Source organism: Barbatula barbatula (assembly GCF_947034865.1).
Source record: "Barbatula barbatula genome assembly, chromosome: 19".
NCBI classification, from domain to species: domain Eukaryota; kingdom Metazoa; phylum Chordata; class Actinopteri; order Cypriniformes; family Nemacheilidae; genus Barbatula; species Barbatula barbatula.
Genome location: NC_136782.1, coordinates 17,072,226 through 17,096,864, shown reverse-complemented (window position 1 = coordinate 17,096,864; position 24,639 = coordinate 17,072,226). Strand labels below are relative to the sequence as shown.

Genomic DNA, 24,639 nt, shown 5'->3' with positions numbered 1-24,639 from the left:
TTTTTTCAAGAATTTTCTTATTCCTTAAACTAGGTGAGTCAGCCCAGAAAAATGCAGCGCACAGAGAGTCATGAGGTTTCTTTGCAAATAATTTTATTGCGTTTAATCTGCATCATAAGCAATGAGCATGGTGCATAGAAAAGGCCTTCCTTCCTCCTGCACACAGAGTTTATATATATGATTCAAACGTGACACCCCCTCCCTTTGCCCCCCCAGCAAGAATCCTGAGCTTGGTTTACGAGAAGTGATGACTCTTATTCCAAACATCTTGGCCTTTGCTCGAGGGGAAAGTCAGAGTGGTATGATGTATATAGAAAAACATGAAAAACACATTAAAAAACAAAGATAACCACTTCATGAATCAAGGATAACAGGTAGAAAACCAAAGATAACCACTTCATGAATCAAGGATAACAGGTAGAAAACCAAAGATAACCACTTCATGAATCAAGGATAACAGGTAGAAAACCAAAGATAACCACTTCATGAAGCAAGGATAACAGGAAGAAAACCAAAGATAAGCACTTCATGAATCAAGGATAACAGGAAGAAAACGTCTCGGTTACGGCTGTAACCTCCGTTCCCTGATGGAGGGAACGAGACGTTGTTTGAGAGACTGACTGGGGTTTGATCTTGAGAACCTACCTTCTCCGAGATAATTAATTAAAAAACGCCAATGGGCTTGGCGAATGGCACACGCACGCCAGTCTCCGCCCCGTACATACGGGTATAAAAGGAAGATGGCGGCGGTCATTCACTCACCCTTTGTACTGAGGAACCTGAGAGGGCACTCCCGGTCACTGTAGTGATTCGGCGCAGCGTTGGGGCATGAAGTAACAACGTCTCGTTCCCTCCATCAGGGAACGGAGGTTACAGCCGTAACCGAGACGTTCCCCTTCAGTCGGTCTCTCGACGTTGTTTGAGAGACTGACTGGGGATATATCTAAACGCCCCAGCGCTTGCACCGATATTACGACCTCCAGCGAAGCGACCCTGACTAGGCTAGCGAGTCACAAGAGTGCTACCGCGAGATGTAATCTTCCAGTCACATAGTATTGGTCATACTGAGAAGCCTCTACTGACGGCCTCACGGACAGTGGCGTACGCCTCTAGTAGCGAGGAGCTGTCCGGAGCCGAACACTGGGGAAACACTGCTCTCCTCTTAGAAGAGTGTGCTACGGAGGCCACATCCTACCCGGAGGGGAGGTACATGTGGAGACATGACATGGTCTCCCCGGCGGGGAGAACAACATGCGGAACGGTGTTAGCCCGAATAGGGGGACAATCCAGGTGGGATACCACCGGCGGGGAGGTCACAGATTCACCAATCGGGAAATCCTGAGTGAGGAATTCAACACACGGGACGACCCAAAGGGGAGTCACTACGTATGGGGCACTAGTCCTAATACAGGGGTCTGCCTGAGCAGGGATGACTCTACCTGTAACGGACCTGGTTCTAACAGACGGCTCCGCCCAGTCTGTTACCAAGTGCAATGCTTAGTGATGGATGGAATGCCTATACTTCGCCCGAGAGGGGAAAGTAGGTAGGCTACAATAGCGCACTAGTCTCACCTGGTGAGGGGAGAAGGCGCTTTCGCAGGCGTACGCCCAAACCAGGAGCCCACCCTAAACGTTGGCGGCGTTTAAGGGATGTGCTGCAACTGGTAAAATCTCGTGAAGGTACTGGGCGTAGCCCAACCCGCAGTTCTACAATGTCTGCCAGAGAGGCGCCCTGTGCCAGTGCCCACGAGTGGAGTGGGCTCTCACTGCCAGCGGGCACGGCGATCCTGGGATTGGTACCCAGTGCGCCACTTCTGTTTGGAGACAGCCCCCCCCGGGTGCCGTCTCCCAGAACAGACAAAGAGCTGCTCAGAGCTTCTGAGGCTCTGTGTGCGGTCCAGACCGAGGCGCAGCGCGCGTACTGGACACAACACATAGAAAGGTTGGGTCTTCCTCTCCGGAGGGGAGCGCCTGCAGGTTCAACACCTGGTCCCGGAAGGGAGTAGTGGGAAGCTTGGGCTCGTTGTCGGGATAGGATCTCAGGACCACGTGAGAATTACCGATCCCGAGTTCCAGGCACCTCTGGGACACAGAGAATGCCTGTAGGTCCCCCACCCTCTTGATGGAGGTGAGCGCCACAAAGAGTGCATCTTTCATCCGACTGAGGAAGATTGGCAATACTTAGGGGCTCACCAGGGCCGTACCAAGGCCCTGTAGGACCCCATTAGGGTCCCAAGAGGGTACGGAGCGCGGCCAGGGTGGACACACCCTTCTCGCGCTCCTGAGGAACCTGGTGACCAGGTTGTGCTGACGGGGATACCTACCTGCGGGTCAGCACTGATCCGATCAGGCAACTCCGCGGGTTCTCCCCCCGGGGAGAACACCAGGACAATTGGCGCCACTTATAAGCGTATGACCGCCTAGAGGCGGGGCTCTAGCCTGTAAGACAGTCTCCCGGACCGCTAACGGGCAAGCCCTCGTCCCGTCCAGGGGCCAGGCATGGAGGTTCCAGAGGCCTGCGTTGGGGTGCCACAACGTGCCCTTCCCCTGCAACGGAAGGTCCTTCGTCAGGGGAATGGGCCAGGGGGGCTGTCGTCAGATCTACCAGATCCGAGAGCCAGGTCTGGTTGGGCCAGTATGGCACCACTCACCAGAACCTGATGCCCCTTTCTCTGACCTTGCACAGGACCTGTGCAAGGAGGCTCACTGGGGGGGAAGGCGTACTTCCGCTTGTCCCGCGGCCAGCTGTGTGCTAGGGCATCCGTGCCGAGGGGACCCTCGGTCTGGGAATACCATAGCGGGTAATGGGTGGAGTCCGGGGAGGCAACAGGTCCACCTGTGCCTGCCGAACCGCTTCCCACATGAGCCGGCTGCACGGGATGGAGTCGCCACTCTCCGTGGGGAGTACACTGTCGAGAGAGCGCATCGGCTGTCTGGTTCAGGTTGCCCAGAAGAAACGTGGCCCGCAGGGATTCACCTGCTGACTCCCAAGGAGGAGGCGTCGGGCGAGTTGTGATAACTGCGGTGAGCGTATGCCGCCTTGCTGATGTACGCTACGGCAGTCGTGCTGTCCAACCGGACTAGCACGTGTTTGTCCTGCACGAGGGGCTGGAGCCTCCTCAGTGCCAGAAGGACTGCCAACAACTCTAGGCAGTTGATATGCCCACGCAGTCGGGGACCTGTCCACCGACCCGATACTGCGTGCCCACTTGCACACCGCACCCCACCCTTGCAGGGAGGCGTCTGTCGTTCCCACGACACGCCTCGAAACCTGTCCGAGCGGGACCCCCGCTCGGAGAAAAGGTCAAGTCTGACCAGGGTAAGAGAGTGCGAAGGCACTGAGGCGTTACCGTAATCCGCCTGGTGCCGGCGTGCCACGCCGTCCAGGGAACCCGACTCTGTAGCCAGTGCTGAAGCGGCCGCATGTGCATCAACCCGAGAGGGATTACCCCCGTCGAGGACGGCATGTGCCCCAGGAGCCTCTGAAAATTCTTCAGCGGCGTCGAGGGATTCTGACTGATCAACCTCAGACAACGCAGCACTGACTGTGCACGCTCGTTGGTGAGACGTGCTGACATACGGACAGAGTCTAGTTCCATACCGAGGTAAGAGGTGCTCTGCGCGGGGGAGAGCTTGCTCTTCTCCTGGTTGACCCGGAGGCCTAGACGGTCTAGGTGCCGAAGCACAAGGTCCCTGTGCGTGCACAACACATCTCGCGAGTGTGCCAAGACAAGCCAGTCGTCAAGATAGTTTAGCACTCGCACGCCTTGCTCCCTGCCAGGAGCTAAGGCAGCCTCCACTAGCTTGGAAAAAAAAACCCGTGGAGACAGGGCCAGACCGAATGGCAGGACCCTGTACTGATTCGCCCTTCCCTCGAACACGAACCGTAGGAACGGCCGGTGTCGGGGGAGAATAGAGACGTGAAAGTACGCGTCCTTCAGGTCGATTGCCACGAACCAATCCTGGTGACGTACCGAGCCCAGGATGCGCCTCTGCGTCAGCACTCTGAACGGCAGCTTGTGCAGGTGCTTGTTCAGGTGCCGCAGATCCAAAAATGGGCCGCAGCCCCCCGCCCTTTTTTTGGGCACGATGAAGTACTGGCTGTAAAACTCGGACGACATCTCGGTTATAAGGACGGGTTCGACCGCACCCTTCGCCAGAAGGGCGGCGACCTCCTGCCGAAGTACGGAAGCATTCTCTCCTCGCCCCGAGGTGTACAGAATGCCACGAAACTTGGGGGGGGCGCCTGGCGAATTGGATCGAGTAACCGAGACGGACCGTCCTCTCTATCCAGTGTGACGGGCTGGTGCGCTACCAAGCGCCCAAGAACCGTGACAACGGGACCAGAGGGACAATCTGCCTCACCGTGCCGGGGGAGGCTGGTTCGGTGGCTGACAGTACGGTCACCTCGCACAGGGGGGACCCCCAGGGAGGTTGACGGCTCTGTATGTTTACCTGCTTCGGGCGGCCCAACGCAATGTCCGGAGGAGATTGCGGTCGGCGGCCCGATCCATCCCATACACCGTCTGGACGAGAGTGTTGTGGAGGAAAACCCAGGGGAGATTTGTCTCTTTGAGAGTATGTGGGCGCCGGACCCTGAAAAGGGCCCAGACTCGATGGAACGCGGCAGGCAGCGTCCTTTTCCGATCCGGCATTGGAAAGGCCGGGATTCGGGCCCAGTAAAATCTCCCCCTGGTTCGTCCCGTCAGGGCCGCTTTAAAGAGCCTCTTGGCGGGCTGCTGACGGGGAACAGATGCCCTCTTCCGCGGGGGTCCACCTCTGGTGGGTCGTCCTCTGGGAGGTTCCTTAACCGGAGGGCCGCCGCGGGAGGGCAGGGCTGCTGGGAACCAGACTGTGCCCGAGACCATGCCGACCTGTTGGCGGGCACGTTGCCGCGTGGCAGGATCTGTTCGATCGCCTCAGTCTGCCAGACCGCGGAGAACTGCCGTCCTCCACGGTATCACCAAGCAGCCCTGCTTGCGAGATGGGCGCATCCAGAACTCTGAACGGCAGCTTGCCCGACGTTCTGGGCGCCGCTCACCTGCGCAAGACTAAGCCACAGATGCCTCTCTTGGACCACCATTGTGGACATCGACCGACCCAGTGCACGTGCCGTGGCCTTCGTCGCTCGTAGCGCGAGGTCTGTGGCAGTACGTAGCTCTCATACGAGTTGGGTCGAACTTCCCGTCGTCCAAATCCTTCAGGACTTACCTGAAAAACCCGGAGGACCGCCATGGCGTGGAGAGCGGAGGCGGTTCGTCCAGCAGCACTGCAAGTCTTCGACGAGTGTCGAAGAGCTTACGTGCTCTGGACGGGAGTCTAGGTCGAGCCCCCCCCAGTGGCAGCTGTCTGCGGGCACAAGTGGCCCGCGACTGCACGCTCCACGCGGGGAACGTCAACATAGACTCTAGCCGCCCCACCAACCAGGGAAGTCACAGCCACAGAGCCCTCCGGCCTGAAACGCGCCAAAAGGAGCGCATTCCAGGACTTGGCGAGCTCGTCATGCACCTCCGGAAAAAATGGTAACGGAGCGGGCGTGGCTTTTGACCACGCCCCCGAAACCGCGCATCTAGCCGCGAGCGTTCCGGCGAGGATGTTGTTACACCCTGCAACCCGATGCACGCGGCTGCCCGGGAAAGCATGGCCGACATCTTAGCCCGAGTCTCCTCCGGAGCTCTCTTCCGCATCCGATGCCAGCAGGCAGCTGTCCGACGCAGCGACAGAGATACGACATCATCCGTTTGCGAAGTCTTACCACTATGAAACGGCCGTCTGCCGCTCGTAGGGGACGAACCAGGTGAGCGTGAAGAGGTATAGATGGTCCGCGAGCGTGAAGCTGACGGAGCGACATCTATCGCGTCCCTAAATCACCCCCGCCGCTCGCCAAAGCGGTCAACCTCGCCGAAACGGCAGCTGAACACGCCTGGGAAACAGACGGGGTGGTGGCAGCGCTCGAAAGAACGTAGCCAACCGTGACCGCAACACCCTGATTGCTATGTCCGCACACATGGGACATTGCATCAGTGAAAACCTGCCTCAGCATGCTTGAGCCCCAAGCAAGTGACACAGGAATCATGGCCGTCAGACTCCGAGATGAGTCTGTCGCACCCAAGGATACAGCTACGAAACATGCTCGTAGCCGGAGGGACTTACCTCTTAAGGTCTGTAGCCTTCTGCCGAAACGCCCAGGGGAAGTCCACCGAAAGGAGAAGTCCGCTGCTCCGCGTCATAAATCCAGCAGGTTTTTCTCGAAGTCGAGTATCGCGTGTAGCATCAGCAAACACACAGGTTCCGAAGAACAAAGGATGAGTGAATGACCGCCGCCATCTTCCTTTTATACCCGTATGTACGGGGCGGAGACTGGCGTGCGTGTGCCATTCGCCAAGCCCATTGGCGTTTTTTAATTAATTATCTCGGAGAAGGTAGGTTCTCAAGATCAAACCCCAGTCAGTCTCTCAAACAACGTCGAGAGACCGACTGAAGGGGAACCAAAGATAAGCACTTCATGAATCAAGGATAACAGGTAGAAAACCAAAGATAACCACTTCATGAAGCAAGGATAACAGGAAGAAAACCAAAGATAACCACTTCGTGAATCAAGGATAACAGGTAGAAAACCAAAGATAACCACTTCATGAATCAAGGATAACAGGTAGAAAACCAAAGATAACCACTTCGTGAAGCAAGGATAACAGGTAGAAAACCAAAGATAACCACTTCGTGAAGCAAGGATTACAGGTAGAAAACCAAAGATAACCACTTCGTGAATCAAGGATAACAGGTAGAAAACCAAAGATAACCACTTCATGAAGCAAGGATAACAGGTCGAAAACCAAAGATAACCACTTCATGAAGCAAGGATAACAGGTAGAAAACCAAAGATAAACACTTCATGAATCAAGGATAACAGGTAGAAAACCAAAGATAACCACTTCGTGAATCAAGGATAACAGGTAGAAAACCAAAGATAACCACTTCATGAAGCAAGGATAACAGGTAGAAAACCAAAGATAAACACTTCATGAATCAAGGATAACAGGTAGAAAACCAAAGATAAGCACTTCATGAATCAAGGATAACAGGTAGAAAACGTACTCGGTTACTTACGTAACCTCGGTTCCCTGAGATACGGGAACGAGTACTGCGTAGCAGGACGCTATGGGAAAACTCCTTTTTCTCCGATGACTGAAGCAATTCAAAAGCGCAGTGAAACTGCACGGTGATTGGTTGGAAAAAAGCAGAGCTTTAAACCAATCGTAGCGGAGCTGCCGGACCAATGGCGATGGCACCCGCCAAAATGGGCGGGGCTTATGGCTATATAAGCAGACACATCGCCGTAGGGTCTTCAGGTTACTTCGACTGAAGCGACGACACAGCAGCTCGTAGCACGGCAAGGAACGCAGTACTCGTTCCCGTATCTCAGGGAACCGAGGTTACGTAAGTAACCGAGTACGTTCCCTATCGATACTTCACTCGTACTGCGTAGCAGGACGCTATGGGGAACCAGTATAATCACGCCGTGCTACAGATGGAACGAAAAACATAAATGGTCTCGGAGCCTCGGCTCGGAGACGGAGTAAAGCAGGGAAACCCTGAAAGCGGCAGAGGCCAAGCTAGAAGGTGGCCTAGACCGGTTATCGTCCCAAAGTAATTAAGTGCTGGCGTGGCCATAGCCATGGCTCAGCGACCTAATTCAAGCAGAAAGGACCCGGGCCTGAAGGGCCGGTACGTCCAGGTTATAAAACCTTGTAAAAGTGGACGGCGAAGCCCAGCAGGCCGCCGCACAGATATCTTTTATAGAGACACCGCTATACCATGCCCAGGAAGAGGCAACGCCTCTAGTGGAATGGGCTCTAATTCCCGTGGGGCATTGAAGGCCCAAGGAAGAGTAAGCCAGCGATATAGCCTAAACTATCCACTTCGATAGTCTATGTTTTCGAGACCGAGGACCCTTTGGTGCGGTCGCCGAAGCACACAAAGAGCTGTTCCGACCGTCTGAATAGGGCGGAGCGCTCAAAGTATATTCTTAACGCTCTGACTGGGCAGAGCAGACTAAGCTCTGGATCCCGCTCTGAGGAGGGGAGAGCAGAGAGCGAAATAACCTGTGCTCTGAACGGAGTAGAGAGCACCTTAGGTACATAGCCATGTCTTGGTTTGAGAACGACTCTGGCGCCGCTAGGCCCAAATTCCAGACAGGATGAGCTCACAGAGAGAGCCTGTAAGTCACTCACACGCTTCACCGATGCTAAAGCGAGAAGCAGAGCGGTCTTGAGCGTCAAGGGACGGAGGTCCGCAGATTGCAGCGGCTCAAAGGGAGGACCCTTTAGAGCCCTCAGGACCGTGGGCAGATCCCAAGAGGGAACTGTAAGAGGGCGAGGGGGGTGTAGCCGCCTGGAGCCCTTCAGGAAACGAACGACAAGATCGTTCTTGCCCACTCCTTGTCCTCCGATGTGGGTATGTGAGGCTGAAATAGCTGCCACATAGACCTTGAGTGTGGAAGGGGCACGGCCGTTATCCAAAACTCTTGTAAAAATGACAGTATCAGTGATACGTCACAGGACACTGGGTCAGCGCCGCGTGTTGTACACCAGGAGGCGAAGACAGACCATTTGAGGGCGTAGAGGCGTCTAGTAGACGGAGCTCTAGCTTGTGATATGGTGTTCAGTACGCTCTCTGGGAGGTCCGTAGGCTCCCGTCGAGAGGCCAAAGGTGCAGAGCCCACAGCTCTGGCTGGGGGTGCCATATCGTGTTCCCTGCCTGAGAGAGGAGGTCCCGCCTCAGGGGAATGTGCCACTGGGCTGCTATTAGCAGCTGGGAGAGATCTGCGACCCAAGGCTGGTTCGTCCACAGAGGGGCTACCAAAAGCACTCGGTGAGCTTGATCCCTGATTCTCCTGATCGTCTGCTGCAAGAGCGCGATCGGGGGAAAAGCATAGAGGAAGCCGGTTGGGCCAAGCGTGGGCCAAGGCGTCCTTGCCCTTCGAGAAGTACGTCGGGCAATGAGTATTGTCTTCTGAGGCGAAAAGGTCGACTTCCGCCTTGCCGAAGAGTTTCCAGATTTGCTGAACCGACATGGGTAGGAGCGTCCATTCGTCTGAAGGAACATTGCTCCGAGATAGCATATCTGCTCCCCGGTTCAGTTTGCCTGGAAGATGAGTTGCCCTCAGTGAGTGAGTCAACCCGTGTTGGAGGCGTCTGTCGTGACCACTTTCCGGCTGGATGTGGAGCCCATGGGCATACCCTGCTCTAGCCAAAGGGGATCTTTCCACGAGGCTAGGGCGGTTACGCAGGCTTGATTCACCACAACACGCAGTCGACCAAGACGCCAAGCGTGTGGAGGAACTCTGGGCTTCAGCCAGTACTGGAGGGGGCGCATCCGGAGGATGCCCAGACTCAGTACCTGAGATGCAGAGGCCATAAGATCTAGCATTTTCTGAAAAACCCTGAGGGGGCGTGAAACCCCGGGTGTGAATGAGGCCGCAAGTAGTCGAATGACATGAGCTCGGTCTGGAGAAATTCTGGCGGTCATGCGTTTTGAGTCGAAGACTGTTCCCAGGAACAAAATGTTTTGGCTGGGTGACAGTGCGCTCTTGGCAAGATTGATCCTGAGTCCCAGGCACTCCAGGTGGCTGAGGAGGAGGGATCTGTGAGACTTTAGCTCGTCCTCCGACTGGGCTAGAACAAGCCAGTCGTCGAGGAAATTCAGAATGCGGATTCCCTTCTGTCTGAGAGGGGAAAGAGCCGCGTCCATGCACTTCGTGAAAGTGCGGGGAGCTAGAGAAAGTCCGAATGGAAGGACCGTGTATTGATAAGCAATTCCCTCGTAGGCGAATCTCAAGAATCGTCTGTGACGAGGGGCTATCTGAATGTGGAAGTAAGCATCTTCCAGGTCCAGGGAGAAGAACCAGTCCTCTGGGCGTATTTGCGAGAGGATCTGCTGCATCGAGAGCATCCTGAAGCGCCGCTTCATAAGGGCGTGATTCAGATGCCTGAGATCGAGGATGGGGCGGAAGCCGCCGTCCTTCTTTGGTACTAGAAAGTACCGGCTGTAGAAGCCTGACTCGATTTGGTCTGGGGGAACCATTTCTATGGCTCTTTTTCCCAGTAAATTCCTCAACTCGGGTCGACGAGCAAACTGGAGTGAATATCCTTGGGATATTATTTCCAGAACCCAGTCTGACACCCCGGGGATGGCTCTCTAGGCCTTGGCCCGGGCGGCAAGGGTTTGGGTGTAAAGAGGAGATACGCCGCCTTTTGGGGGCTTGACTCCCAGGAACAATGGAAGAGGAAGTTTGCTCTTTTTTTGACAAAGTCTGTGTTTTATTAAACATTTTGCAGAATGTGGTGTGGGCGTTAGAAAAGGCCCCGCACTTACAACATTGCATTTTAACAAAACATTTTTTGCCGGCACCCGGAACTGAACGGGGTGACCTGGCAGACATGAGAGCAGTCTTAGAAGGAGGGCCGGCTAGAACGGGCCCTGTAGCCTTCCTCTTCCTTGCATCGGGCTCAGGATGGGGCCTGAGGCGCAGGGTTCAGCGTGATCTTTGGCCGGGGACCTTGTCGCTGAGGATGCGGGAAGCGCCGTCCAGATCGGGAGCGCTGACGGCTGTCAGCTCCCGAAGCCTTCTGAGCAGCAGGGGTTCTTACCGGCTGTTGCGTCGAGGCTGGCTTAGGATGGTTTGCCGCCGGCCGAGATCCGGGTCTTTTAGGCAGAAAGTGCCTCATGGCTTGCGAAGACTTCTGCGCTGCCGTGAAGCGTTCTGCGAAACCCTCCACCGCCGGTCCGAAGAGGCCGGTCGTGGAAATAGGAGCATCCAGGAAGGGGACCTTATCCGCATCCTTGATCTCCGTGAGCGTCAGCCATAGATGACGCTCAAGCACCACCAAGCTGGCCATGGATCTGCCTATCGCCTGGGCCGTGGCCTTGGTGGCGCGTAGAGCAAGATCCGTCGCGCTCCGTAGCTCTCTGAAGAGCGCAGGGTCAGACTCATCCATGCCTTGGAGGAGCTTAGCCTGATAGACCTGGAGCACAGCCATGGAGTGAAGCGCTGAAGCCGCCTGGCCTGAGGACGAGTATGCGCGTCCAGCGAGGGCCGAGGTGGTCCTGCACGGATTTGAAGGATGAGACGCTTTAGTCCTCCATCCGATGGCGGCGGGCGGACACAGATGTGCGGCCAGACTCATCGAGGGGGGGTAGCTTCTCGTACCCTTTTTCCTCTGCGCCGTCCACGGAGGTGAGCGCAGAGGAGGAAGAAGGTCGAAGACGGGCCGAATAGGGGGCGCGCCACGACTCCGTGAGTTCGCCGTGAACTTCCGGGAAGAACGGTGCGTTTCTTTGACGAGGAGCCTGACGGCGCCCCGGCAAGAACCACTCGTCCAGGCGGCTGCGAGTGGGTTCCTCTGGGGGAGACCACTCTAAACCCAGCTCGTTAACCGCCTTCGTGAGGACCCAGAAGAGCTCGGAGTCCGCACTGGGGGCGTGTCCGCCGGGTTCTGGAGACGGTGAGGGGGCGGGGTCATCCAACGAGCCCGCTAACTCCTCCCCGTCTGAAGCCGCTAACGACATGGCGTCGTCATCCTCCGGTTCGTTTCCACCAAACGAGATCATGTCACAGGCGGCCGCCAGTGGACGCTGATCAGTTCGGGTGAAACAGACCGGGGAAACATCTCTCTGCGGGGAAGGCGAGACACGGCGAGCCGGCGTGAGCTCGCGCTTCCCCGAGCGCTTTGCTCCTCTACCCCGCTGCTTCGCTCGCACAGTGTCCTGTGCGCGCAGAGGGGGGGGGGGGAGGGGCGGAGTCGCTCTCTGAAAAGAAAGCTATCCGCGAGCGCAGAGAGGAGAGACTCATACTCTCGCAGTGAGAGCATTCCGTCTCTTTGAGCGCGTCCTCTGCGTGGGAGAGACCCAGACATGAGTCGCACTCCTCGTGCCCGTCAGCGGCGTGTAGGAAAACCCCACACGAGTGACAGGTACGGCGCGGCATTGTAGCGCAGTGAAAACTGCACGTGAATGCCGCAGGAAATTTGCTCTAACACTCTCTGAAAAGAAAGTGTGTGAAAATATGCTCTTTCAGCGTCGCCGGATAGCGGCAGGGAAAAGACCGTGCTGAAGCGAGAACCGTTCGCTCGCGAAGCCGCCCACAGAATCCGCCGGAGCGAAGCCGCTGACGAATCCGCTTGAGCGAAGGCGCTGAGCAGGAGGTCGAATCCGCTGCAGGTGCTCTCTCGACGGCGAAGCAGTCAGTCTCGGGAAGCGAAGACGAGTCGTCGCTGAAGGAGAAGAGATCTGAAGACCCTACGGCGATGTGTCTGCTTATATAGCCATAAGCCCCGCCCATTTTGGCGGGTGCCATCGCCATTGGTCCGGCAGCTCCGCTACGATTGGTTTAAAGCTCTGATTTTTTCCAACCAATCACCGTGCAGTTTCACTGCGCTTTTGAATTGCTTCAGTCATCGGAGAAAAAGGAGTTTTCCCATAGCGTCCTGCTACGCAGTACGAGTGAAGTATCGATAGGGAACCAAAGATAACCACTTCATGAATCAAGGATAACAGGTAGAAAACCAAAGATAAACACTTCATGAATCAAGGATAACAGGTAGAAAACCAAAGATAACCACTTCATGAAGCAAGGATAACAGGTAGAAAACCAAAGATAAACACTTCATGAAGCAAGGATAACAGGTAGAAAACCACAGATAACCACTTCATGAAGCAAGACTAGAAAATTTCCATTACAAGCTCATAACATTTACAGTTTAATATGTTAATTATTTAAAATAGGTTATGGCCATGGTTTTTAATCAGGCTAATTCTCATTCAGAATTGTTATTGATCTTCTCAATCCTATGGGCTATTAATCTAAAGTGTTACCAAAAAAGGATAAGTAAACTGAAGAATTTTGTCATAAGACCCTTTGATTTAAAATGGTTGGGTTTGTCAAAATTGTATCCAATCGCATGTTTTGTTATGACTAAATGTTTTGAAACTGTGTGTATGATCAAATGTGTTCTTTTTTATGAAATCTATTTTTAGAAATTCTCCTTGGAAATTTCTCTAAAAGGTTTTTCATTTTCATCAATAATAAAACAACTCCTGTCCAAACTGTGTTCTTCAGAGTACACGTTAAAAGAAAACCAATTGCAATAGTCATGCTGTTTAAAAATAACATTGTGACAACGATAATGTGTGCGTCACGACTTTAGGTCAACATGAATGCTGATGTCTTTGAAATTATGACATTGATTTTGAATAGAAAAATACACACCCCTGGTACATTACTGAGAACAGTACAATTGACAGTAAGCTAAGAGGAATTAGGTGTGTAACCGTGGTTGTGGAGACACAGTAGTGGCTAAACATGATGTACAAGTTTATACATTTGTCTATACACGTTTCATACAAATTATTATATTATATCATTGTATTATTGTATACACTGGGATGATTTAAAAATAATGCAATTAAAGCACCCTTTGAAATGAAGTATTAGACTGGATAGGCTAGATTTAAACTGTCGTAAACTGACAATTGTGTTTGTATGCTTCACTGACTTCATTATATTGGTTTTAACTGGAACCATGTTACCTTGCAAACAAACCCATGACTTTGATCTTGTTAAACCAGAAAAAGTACATGAAAGCACGGTTCTAAAGAATTGGTTCTAATCTCTAATTCCAGATTGTTTCTTCACCATCCAAAGGTGCTGAAAGATTACATTATAGGAAGAGGATATTATTGCATAAAACAGATTGTTTTCAATTGTATAAGATTTGATTGGCTTATTATAATTCGATTTAAATTATATAATTGTGTAACACTAGATGGACAATCCAGCAGTGACATTTTGGAAGTAGTTTTACGTTTTTTTCACAACTAATGTTTCTACGTTGTCAATGAAAATAGTGCACTTGATGAATGCCTAAAAGGCCTTGTGTTAGAATTCTACTTCAGAATTAATCGAATTTGGGTGTTTAATTGTAGATCATTTTTCATTTTCAATCATGATCATTTTTAGTTCATGCGTTTAGATATTTAAATTTATAACTGGAATATTTAGGATCTGAAGAAATGAATAAAGTATTTTATTGAAGTGTTCTGATGTTCCAATGTTCTGATAGATTTGCCACATTGATCTAATTTATGCAATATGGATCTGATTTATAAGCAGCCAGCGAAGTTCAGTTTTATTTTTTAACCAAATGCTATCTTGCTCAAGTACCTTCAGCTCTTGCAATATTATAATTTTTTTCTTTTGTTCAAAGCTAACAACACCAACAAAGGTTAACTATGACTAAAATGTGAATTGACAGCTTTTGACAATCACCAAAAGCATGTGCGTACATTTTGGGTGTGTTGCGAAAAACAGCAAAATGGCACTCTTAAAGGTAGTCTATCTTCATGAAGAACAGTCTGTCATTATTTACAACAGGGTAAGTAAATGATAACAGAATTTAAATTTTGCAGCTGAACCATTCCTCTAAATGATGCCACATTGAAACACACCACCAGGAGGACGGTACCGGAGCATCAGAGTCCGCTCTGCCAGACTGTTTAACAGTTTTCCCCACTTGAGTGCTCTGAACTGAACTCAACCTGTCCCCCTGTGAAACCCCATACAAACCCTTTTTGTGCAATACTGAGTGTGCTACTCACAGTTGAGAGGGCCTTCAAAACTACCCATAGTAACACGCTCTTCCCTTATGTGCACCAGACACTGTGTACATATCCTCACAAAGACTCATTAACATGTGCTATGCTTGCATGCATTACAAATCATATTGCGCTGTTCCCCAGCGAACTTTCTGACTTACAGTGTACAATGTTCTCCTTGCATATGTACAGTATTTATTCATAGCAGCTGCCTATAGACTGTAGTATATGTCACAGTAAATCGGTAGGTTAGTTTGTGTACAGGTTTATTCTTGTTTTACTCCACTGTTGTATGTATGTATTTATGTAGCACTGTGGTCCTTAGAGGCACGTCATTTCTTTCCACTGCATGTCCCCACGTGTAGCCGAATGACAATAAAGCTCAACTTGAACTCGAAGAACTTTTCAGCAATTCAAAATACTGGGCCGGGTTCAGCAACTTGATGTACACACACTCGACTAGTCTGAATGTAAAATGCGCCTTATGTGTTGTTAAAATATATACCTGTTGCAGTGCAGAGAAACGTAATGCCCATCACAGGACACACAACCATGCACTGGTATGGACCTCACATCACAATGGGACAAATAACTTATTTTTTCGATGTGACTCCTTTGTTGTGATTTTTCACAACTGGTATTTATCAACAACATGCAAAATGCGACATATCTCTAACTTTGAATACTGGTTAAAGTACATTATTGATTTTGTGCCTTCGCACCATGTGGACTTTACCCTGATTATGTTAAAAATGTTAAAAGTTTATAGTTTAACTTAAATTGATGCTCAGAAAACTCATAATTACTCAGCTTTTAAACCCCAAATGTATTGCATTTTACTTTTCTGTTTAAAAGCTCCTTTGATTTATGACTGACATTTTATAATTGGTTAAAAATGATTTTAAATAATAATTTTGTTGTTGTCAACATCATCATCTGAAGAGATTCATTTTTGCGCTTGTTTTGCAATATGATAAGCTTTATTTATAAAAATGTTCATTCATCTTTTTAATTCCTCTACCATTCTCAGTTTCTGCCACCGTTTCCCGTATCCCAAGAACTAATCGTGTATCTTCAGGTTTTAGCCTCACATTGAGAAATTCATTCGGGGCATATGAAAGAAAGAAAAATGTCCATCTCATTTTTGATGATGACACGCCCTGGATGAATGTTCTCTTTGTTGTAGTGACAGGCTGTCATTTGCCACACATCCAAAATATAAACGCCAACATCCTGAAAAGCCCACCGTAGAATTTTGTCCAACTGAAGAGAATACCAGTCACTGCCAAACACATCCTATTACAAAACACAGAGGTACAAAATATAGACATGCATGCATATATAAGTATCTTCGTAAGGGTTGTAACTTTGCATGTATTTTATATTTTTTCGTTCTTACCTTATAGGCAGTGTTGACAGTTTTGATGATCACAGTTGTTGCTGGTGCTCTTTGTAATAAATCTACAACAGCTTTGCGGATCCTCAACACTCTGTGGGTGAAGAAATCCAGAGGGTATGTGGTGAAGTGTGGTCCCAGATTAAAGACAATAACAGTGTGAGGTCCTCCAGCCAGATCTTCAATCTCATTACTGATGTAGTGCAGATTAGCAACTTCAGTTTTCCGACACCGCAGAGGAACACCGTGAGATCTCCAGTGTAAGTCAATGTTGTTGCCCACATCCACTGCTATAAGAGGTCCTGCCTGATACTGAACATGCAGATTCATCTGCTTCAAACCTGCAGTGAAAAAACAACAATTATCTCATCAGGTTATAATTATATGAATGTAAGAAATTTGTTTTTGATCTCACTTGGTACAGCTTTCAGCAAGAACTCAAACCACTGTCTCATGGTAGAATCTCCCATCATGTAGATGTGTTTGTCTTTCAGGCATTGAGTTGTTGTTTCGGGAGTAAAATGGCGAATTTTACACACAAAGGACGTCCACACATCATTGAGGTAAAAGCCAGCTGGAACTGGCGTGTGCAAACCAGGACGACATTTCTCTCTTACATCTGCAGGATGGAGTAAAACAGTGATTAAGTTGAAATTGTAATATTTTAAGTTAATCACATATCAATGTCCAACATACCAATCCTTGCACTTTCATTAGAGGGAAGAATGTTGATAAGGCTTTTTGGCCCATTGATAACTTTGTTGGTTTGCTGCCTGGCAAAGAAAGTATTTAGTAATCTCCCATTGTTTAATCATATTACACACAAGAAACTAGATAATAACCTAAATGTTAAATACAATGTTATTTTTTTAAAAAGTTTCAGTTATTCTCACATAAACTTTGCTTCTTTGGCAGTCACACGTTTGATATATCCTCCCATGGAGTGATACACACGGGCACTGCATGGCAAAGATTTGGGTTTCTGGCAGCGCCATTCTTCTCCAGTGCGAGAATCTTTGTATTCACAACAACAATCTCCTTTTCCCACCCTCTCCAGTCCATTCTTGTCCCACTTCACATTACACTTTACTATTTCTTTAAGCCTGGTCCCATTTGGTCCTGGTGCTTCAAAATATCCATTAAAGAAAACTCTGTCAGAATCAGTGTCTCTGTGGTGCTTGAGGACCAGCACACCTTCACTGGAGTGGATCAGACGCACAGCCACCTGTGCCGGTCCCACCCACGGCAGAAGAAAACGCACAGAGTAAGAGCCGTTGAGCAAGTCCATCACCTCTCCAAACACACTGGCCTGTGACACAAGAACATCTCAAACAACCAGATATGCATAAAGATGTATGTCTAGTGTAAAAGATTTTGTACCTTTTTAGAATAGAACAGCTTTGCTTGAAAGAAGTCTCCTCCATAAGGTTTGGGTTTATTGTTAAAATCTCTCGCATGGATCGTAACATAAAGCTCCTCCCCTATTTGATAACTGTCTTTCAGGTTCTGAATGATGAATGTGGAGTGAGCTGGACTTGTACTCATGGACACATCTGTGACTGATCTGTCTGGTCCAGCCCAGTAGAGAGTCTTCTGTAAACTGGAGTAACGTTCTGAACTCATTCCAAATTCAGAGTAAAATGAGTTTGTTGGTGACTCTTCTGAACTGATTTCTAAGACATCATCATCAGGAGAGGTGAAGGAATTTGTGGAGTTGTAAAATTTTGCATAGTTCTGAAACAAAAGGCTGTATGGAGGTTGTTTCTCCTTTTTTTTACCCACACAAGACCACATAACCTACAAAAGATGAAGAGTCCTTCAAAAACTGAGTTATAAAGTGTAGGAAACACACAAGAAAGATGATGTGGGAACATGTCTTGACCAGTGGTGATTAATCTTAAAAATCTCGTAACAATTACTATATTCTGCATGTGTTTAGGATTTTTTGGAAACACGCATAGCTGTTTCTCAACTCACCAAGAAACACATCATTCCCAGACACAGAACAGTAAACAGCGCCTTAAGACACGGCCTTTCCCTGTGAACTGTAAAATCAGTATGTTAGCACTTGATGAAAATCCTTAAGTTACTTAAGGAGAGTTTTTTTAAAGTTAAGTAGCCCATTAAACAAGATGCCTTCAGATCCACTGTAAAAATTCTACTTAAATACTGACTAGAATTTTCAAGTTAAATCAAATTGGCTTTACAAGTAACTTTGTAAAACAGTAAATGTATTTATTTAATTGTATTAATTGATTATTTTTCTTATGTATTAATTGATTATATGTAGGCTCTACAACTAGCTAAGGTCAGGTGAATATAAGACTAATTTAGATTCAAATGACTTTTAAAGGTCATTTAATTTGTTTAACTTAAAAAGGCAGCTTTTGAGCTAAAATTTTTTAAGTAGATTTTTTACAGTGTGCCACAGTAATAAGCTCATCATTTCAAAGAAATGTAGGTCGCAAGGTGACATGACAAAAGTGTTTGTGTTGCTTTCCCAGAAAGCAAAGTGACATTGATTTCATGTTGATTTTTTGTTAGAAAGGTCAGTATTGGTTGTCAATCACATTTCGATGTTGAATCAATGTTCACTATTCAGTCATTTATTCAATACCGAAATTTGGTTATCAACACCACGGATCTGGTCGGACTCATATCCTTAGTTGAAAAAAGTTGGTGGGACGAGTCTGAGTTCTGCTAGCTCGAGCACTGTTGGCCATTGCCAACAGTCCCCGGAGCAACGTTACATCTAAGGTAAGTAGTGTTTTGATTTTACATTGCTCATTTACCAACATTTTGCTGTCGAAGTTGTTATGTGTTATACAGATTTTGAAACGTTCTTGCATCATAATCTTGTATTTTATCGTCGTGTATGCACGCGGCCGGTCTGAGTTGAGCCTCTGTAAAACTCTGAAGTAAATGTTAATGACGTTTTAGTTGTTTATAATGGCCACATGCAGCATCGATCAAGTGTAAAACATTATAAATTTGGGAATTTTAAGATTGGTGTTTGGTTATTTCAATTAGAAATAATACCTCACAACTGTTTGCTTGAGTGAGGATGGGATGGTGTTTACAGCAAACAATAACTAAATGGTAACTTATCTTGGTTTTTTTAAACAAGGCCTTTACGACAATCACTGTTCGTTTCCTGTATTTATACTGTGTGTAAAATAAGGATTGAACATGTCACCACTTTTCTCAGTCAATGCTGTTTGTTTGACATATCGCTTTTGCTCCCTGAATTCTTTGTAAGTCGCTTTGGATAAAAGCATCTGCTAAATGACTAAATGTAAATGTAATACATTTCTACATTTCTGTTTTTCATAGTTCACAATATGTTGTTAACAATTCAAATGATCAATACATTCAAAGAAAACAAAACAAACAAGTTCTCAAATTAGGTTATTTATAATAAAATGGAATGAGAAAGGCCAAAAGTATTGAACAAATGAAGAACGGGAGGTGCAAAAAGGCATGGAATGCCAAGCTGAAATCTATCAGTAATTAGAAGGCAATCCTGCCCCTTTTGTCAATGAAAATTAACATCAGCTGGTTCAGCTCCAACTGATGGCATATAAAAGGGTCTCTTATTACCAAGGTGGCATCTCATAATGGATAAAGGCAAAGGGCTCTCTTAAGACTGTTGCAACCTAATTGTTGCGTAACATTAGGGATGGGCAAATGAAGCCTCATGAAACAATGAGGCTTTCTCCTGAATGTTTCGGGAAAAGATTCGAAGCATCAAGAGTGTCAAGAACAGCGCCATCTGGTGCTTATTTCAAATAAAGCAGCCAGAAGCCTGTGGAAGAAGCTGTCAGTTGACGCAAACACAACACACTCCAGTTTCATTGTTATGTTCAAATAAAAGCTCCTTGTCACATACCAGGCATCTCACCTTCTGAAAAAGGTCATATGAAAGTAAGAAATTACATAAAACAAAAAAATATGTTAAATATTAAATAAATTAATATATACATACATTTTATATAGTATATATATAGTTTTTTTCTAATTGTAATCTTGTTTTAATGCATACAAACATTGGAAGCTGTAAACTCAAAATATTCCTAGATTGGAGAAATCTTTCTTTTTTGGCTGCTGCCATTGCTGCCTTACAAACCCTTCTTGGGTTTGTAAAAAAACTTCAGAAAATCCTTGAATTAACAGGTAGGCTACAATTATTTCAAAGAAAACAAAAAGTAATGCACTCAACCCTCACACATTCACCATGCAAGACTCCGTGGCTGGAGACAAAACATGTTAAAGCTTGTTTAAAGTCTGCAAACCATTTAGACAAGCCTGTGAAATACTGGGAGAATATAGTCTGGTCAGATGAGACCCAAAATGTAACTCTTTTGATGCCATAATACACTTCCTTTTTGGAGGTCCAATCGCACTGCACATCACCCCAAAAACAGCATACCAACAGGGAAGTTTGGAGGTGGGAACATCATGGTGTGGGGCTCTCGCTTCACGTTATTAAGCTGTATCAGGGAGGGGGCGTGGCCAGCTCAAAATGCATTTAAATCCACATTGAATTTTGCAATACTCAGCACGCTGTGTGTAGATGAAACTGCAATCCCAAATGTTCAACCTGTTAATGTTAATACATTTAGGGAAAATAACATTGGATTTTTGCTACAGTTTTGTTTGACTATCTAAAACCCTCATAATGAACCCTGGGAATGCAAACGTAATTTTTCAATTGATATTGTTGATTTTTTTTCAGTTTGCACTTAATTTTGCACATATGAATGTATGTTTAAATACACAGTTGCATTGTCATTTTACATTGCCATTTTGCTTATTGCGTTTCAAATTGAAAACTGCAACCAATATGCTTCCATATGAACACGCCTTGGGTTTGTCCAGATTATTGTCCTTTGCCTAAATTAAACTTTAATTTAATGTGCATTTCAAAGTATCCTCCCTGGCCATTGCGCTTATTATACGGGCACACTTGCTGTGAGTCATGTGTGAGTCTGACGCGATTGTTTAAGGAATTTAAGTAAACAATATGGACACAGATGATTTTGTCATAACTTAAAACATTTCCTCTATAAAGACCGGGTGTGGTTGTAATACGGGTCAGTTGCAAAATTGTTACTAATTTCCTGATTAGTCACACGTGGAAAACTTATGTGATTGTAATGCCTGATTTGTGATTAAATATTAATGTTAATTGTTTGCCTGTTTGGATATTTCTCACGCAGGTTGTTGGTGTTTATTCACGGCTGACTTTGGATAAGTTGTAACATAATACCAACACGAACCAACCCCGAGCACATTTAGTTACATTTATTGTAGGCCTATGGAAAGTAAAACATAAGTATTGGAAGAGAAATACAGACCGATGGGAATATCATCACAATATGTAAAAAAGCTGGGTAATCTGTTAGATCTGTAGCACGATTGTATGACATTTACCTTGTAAACATGTCCAGATTCAGCTTTGAGACGCACAGACACACACACAAACCAGTTATTCAGGTTTATCATTTTTTCCATTGTTTTTGCTTTTGATAATATTTGAGATTTGACTGCTGTAACGGACAAAAACTATCTCTAGCTTCTATCGTTTGCACTTCCTGTAAAAAAATTTGACCAACAACTTTTTGTACACTTGAATTGTGCATAAGCACAGTTGTCAAATGATATCTTTAATTGTACCATTAAGTGGCGCTAATTGGTAATGAATAAAGTGTAGTTTTGCACACAACAAAAACATTTAGGTGGTTTGTTTTATAATATAGTAATAACTTTACAGTACAATGTATAATATAATTCATTAATGACATTTTTTCAGCTTTGTGACGCAGGCGCACACACACCCCAGTTATTCAGGTTTATCATCTTTTCTATTGTTTTTTCTTTTTATCATATCAGAGATTTGACTGCCGTAACGAAAAAAAGTATATTCTCAGCTTCTATCGTTTGCAGTTGCTGCATAGGCAGGTATTGCTGTATTTGACATATAGATGTGACCAACAATTTTTTATTTACAAGTGTTATTGTCTTCCGCGAAGGTCCACAAATATACAAAAATAGACTAAAATATTATATTAATATTTCCCATCATAGGTGCAACTAACTTATAATTGCTAGTGGGGGTATAAAGTGATGGCTTTTATTTAGGTGTGCATAATTATTATGCTGGTTATCTTTAACATGAAGACAGATTCCAGACGGAATATGCCGACATTTTCTTTGTTAATTCTGCGCAGAATATTTTTCTTAATCTGCGGAATAGTTTTAAATTGTTTGAAATGTGTTATATATTAAAAAAAAATTAAAATAAAGGTGTTAAAAGATTTGAGAGAATGGGCCTTTAAACTTTACAAGTAAAATCAAAAATAACATTTATTTGAGGTTTACAATCAATCAATAGAAATGTAATTATAATAACTAGTTTTCTAAACAAAGCCATATGTCATTTATAGTATACATAACAAAAAGAATGGAGAAAATATTTAATGTTAATTTCAGCTAATTTCAAAATAGTCGGTTTAAAACGAAATAAAACAAGTAATGCAATGTAGACAAAAGATTCCCGTGTGACTTCATTGACGCTCTCGAGATCAGACGCTCTCGTGATACTTTGATATCATCTTGTTTGTCATCGGACGCTGTGCGTAAATTGCGTTGAGCCAAAAAGTCAAAAGATAAATCGTCTTTAAAGTGAACAACTATAGAGGAGCTAGGTTGTCAATTCCAACAACGCAGAAACTGAGGTCGCATTAGCGTGAGGTCGCATTAGAAATATTAGAAAAAGAACATCACAATCAAAGAATCACGATCCCAATTTAAGATCCAGATTGTATTTGTACACTAGCATTTACAAATCAGCTGTCAAATTGCAATTAAACCTAAATAAAACGCCATGAACATGTTTTATACTACATTTCGTTACACTGTACTTGTATATGTGTAATGACAATAAAGTTTAATCTAATCTAATCTAATCTTATAAACACCATTATTGAAGGCTTACTTGTTTAGTTATAATATACATTTTACATTATAATGATGATCCTGTAAACTGAGCGCTGTTCGCAGCTTTAAACTATGACGATCTCAGTCGTGTTTGACTACTTTAATGGATCTTTCAGTGATACTGTTTCAGCACATGAGATGAAGAAGAAAGGAATTAATGTGGAAAAAAACATAAGCGCTTTAACAAACTTGTTCGCTCATTGCATTGTTGTGTGCGAGTTTGTATATGTGCGCTTCTTAAACCCAATAATGTAGGGTAAACTTGCTTTTATCATTAACAACACGTGATGCAATACGAACACGACCACCATATCCTGTGGAGATTAATATAGACGGGCTGCTTAATTTCTGGTTTTTACTTTTGCTTTGCGTGAGGTAAAATTCGCTTGTTCTATAGCCTACTTTAGAAACGATCACGATAAGATTCGCTTGAGAAGTAGACTGTGGGTGTCTTTGGAATCGATCACGCCATAAAATGGTCAGATGTCAACCCTAAACAGCAGAGGACTCGATGCGACTCTATCAAATACACGGTACTATTCCGCGGAAATGTCAGATATCCCCGGACACGGATTCCGTCTGGCCCTGTGAGAGTTATTTAAGGGACCAGCACCACTTCGAAAACCTGTTTGAAGAATTCATCTTCGAGAATCTGACAGTAAATTTGGGGATTAAGTTACATCTCCAACTCTGAGAGGTCTTTGACGTTATCGCATAACTCAGGCGGTTAAACAACATTTAAAAACATATTTAAATGAGTCTTAGTTTTAGATTGTTGAATAGCCTATAATGCTTTACATGCATTTGCTTTATTACAGATTAGCAAACCAATGCAATTTGTTCTACATAAATAATTAATACAAATTCATTATTATGGAATCAAATGAAGAGTTTGGTTTCAAAATGAAATACGTTTTCAAAAATCATGTTTTTAGTTTTTGTGCATTCCAATTCATATCAATCAAACTGCAGTTGTTTTTATTTGAGCCATAATAACTCAAAAATACAGCCAACTAACACAATAAAAACATGACAATATAATCAAAAACATGATTTATCGAAGAAGTTCTCATTTTGGAACCAGACTTTTTTTTGCTTTTATGTTCATCACGCACGATGCACAATATCCATGTTCTTGGTTTCAGCCGATGTTCGGTCTAGTGGACCAACGGCGTTAACAGTCTTCAAAAACTGTAAATCATACGCGAAATTAGACTTCACGGGTGTTTAACGTTACTTGAGTTTTCTCAAGTGAAAACATTTTGTCAAAGAGCTAAACAGTGATTGTATATTATCATGTTTACAATTATACAAAGAAATAAAAAGAGACAAAAACAACTTACTTTTTGGTTCCTGACTGTCAATCTTCATTTTATATGTTTAATAATTGTTGAGCAAATATTTAACAACTTGTAAACGTCCAGTGGCGTTATTATTCTTTTGTAATGTGATTTCTGTGCATTTCAAAGTATCCTCCCCGGTGTTGCAGGAATATGGGCAGTGCTCCTTTAAGAGTGTAGGATTCGTAGTCCAAATATGGAAAGGTTTTGTGGGTAATGTTGTGCGGGAGAGTAACGTGTTAAGAATGCCGT

General features: G+C 45.9%; 1 protein-coding gene across 1 annotated transcript; it reads right to left on the bottom strand.

Annotated features, from left to right (window-relative positions):
• Positions 1 to 14,904: 14,904 nt before the first annotated feature.
• Positions 14,905 to 24,546, bottom strand: LOC306908693 (NXPE family member 3-like). Its single transcript, XM_079481811.1, has 8 exons — positions 24,391 to 24,546; positions 18,026 to 18,093; positions 17,429 to 17,845; positions 16,942 to 17,357; positions 16,745 to 16,821; positions 16,464 to 16,667; positions 16,052 to 16,389; positions 14,905 to 15,948 (listed from the first exon to the last, which is right to left on the bottom strand). Exons 1-8 carry the CDS (start codon positions 24,416 to 24,418, stop codon positions 15,754 to 15,756), a joined length of 1,743 nt encoding a protein of 580 aa, XP_079337937.1. The 5' UTR covers positions 24,419 to 24,546; the 3' UTR covers positions 14,905 to 15,753.
• Between the last annotated feature and the right edge of the window lie 93 nt (positions 24,547 to 24,639).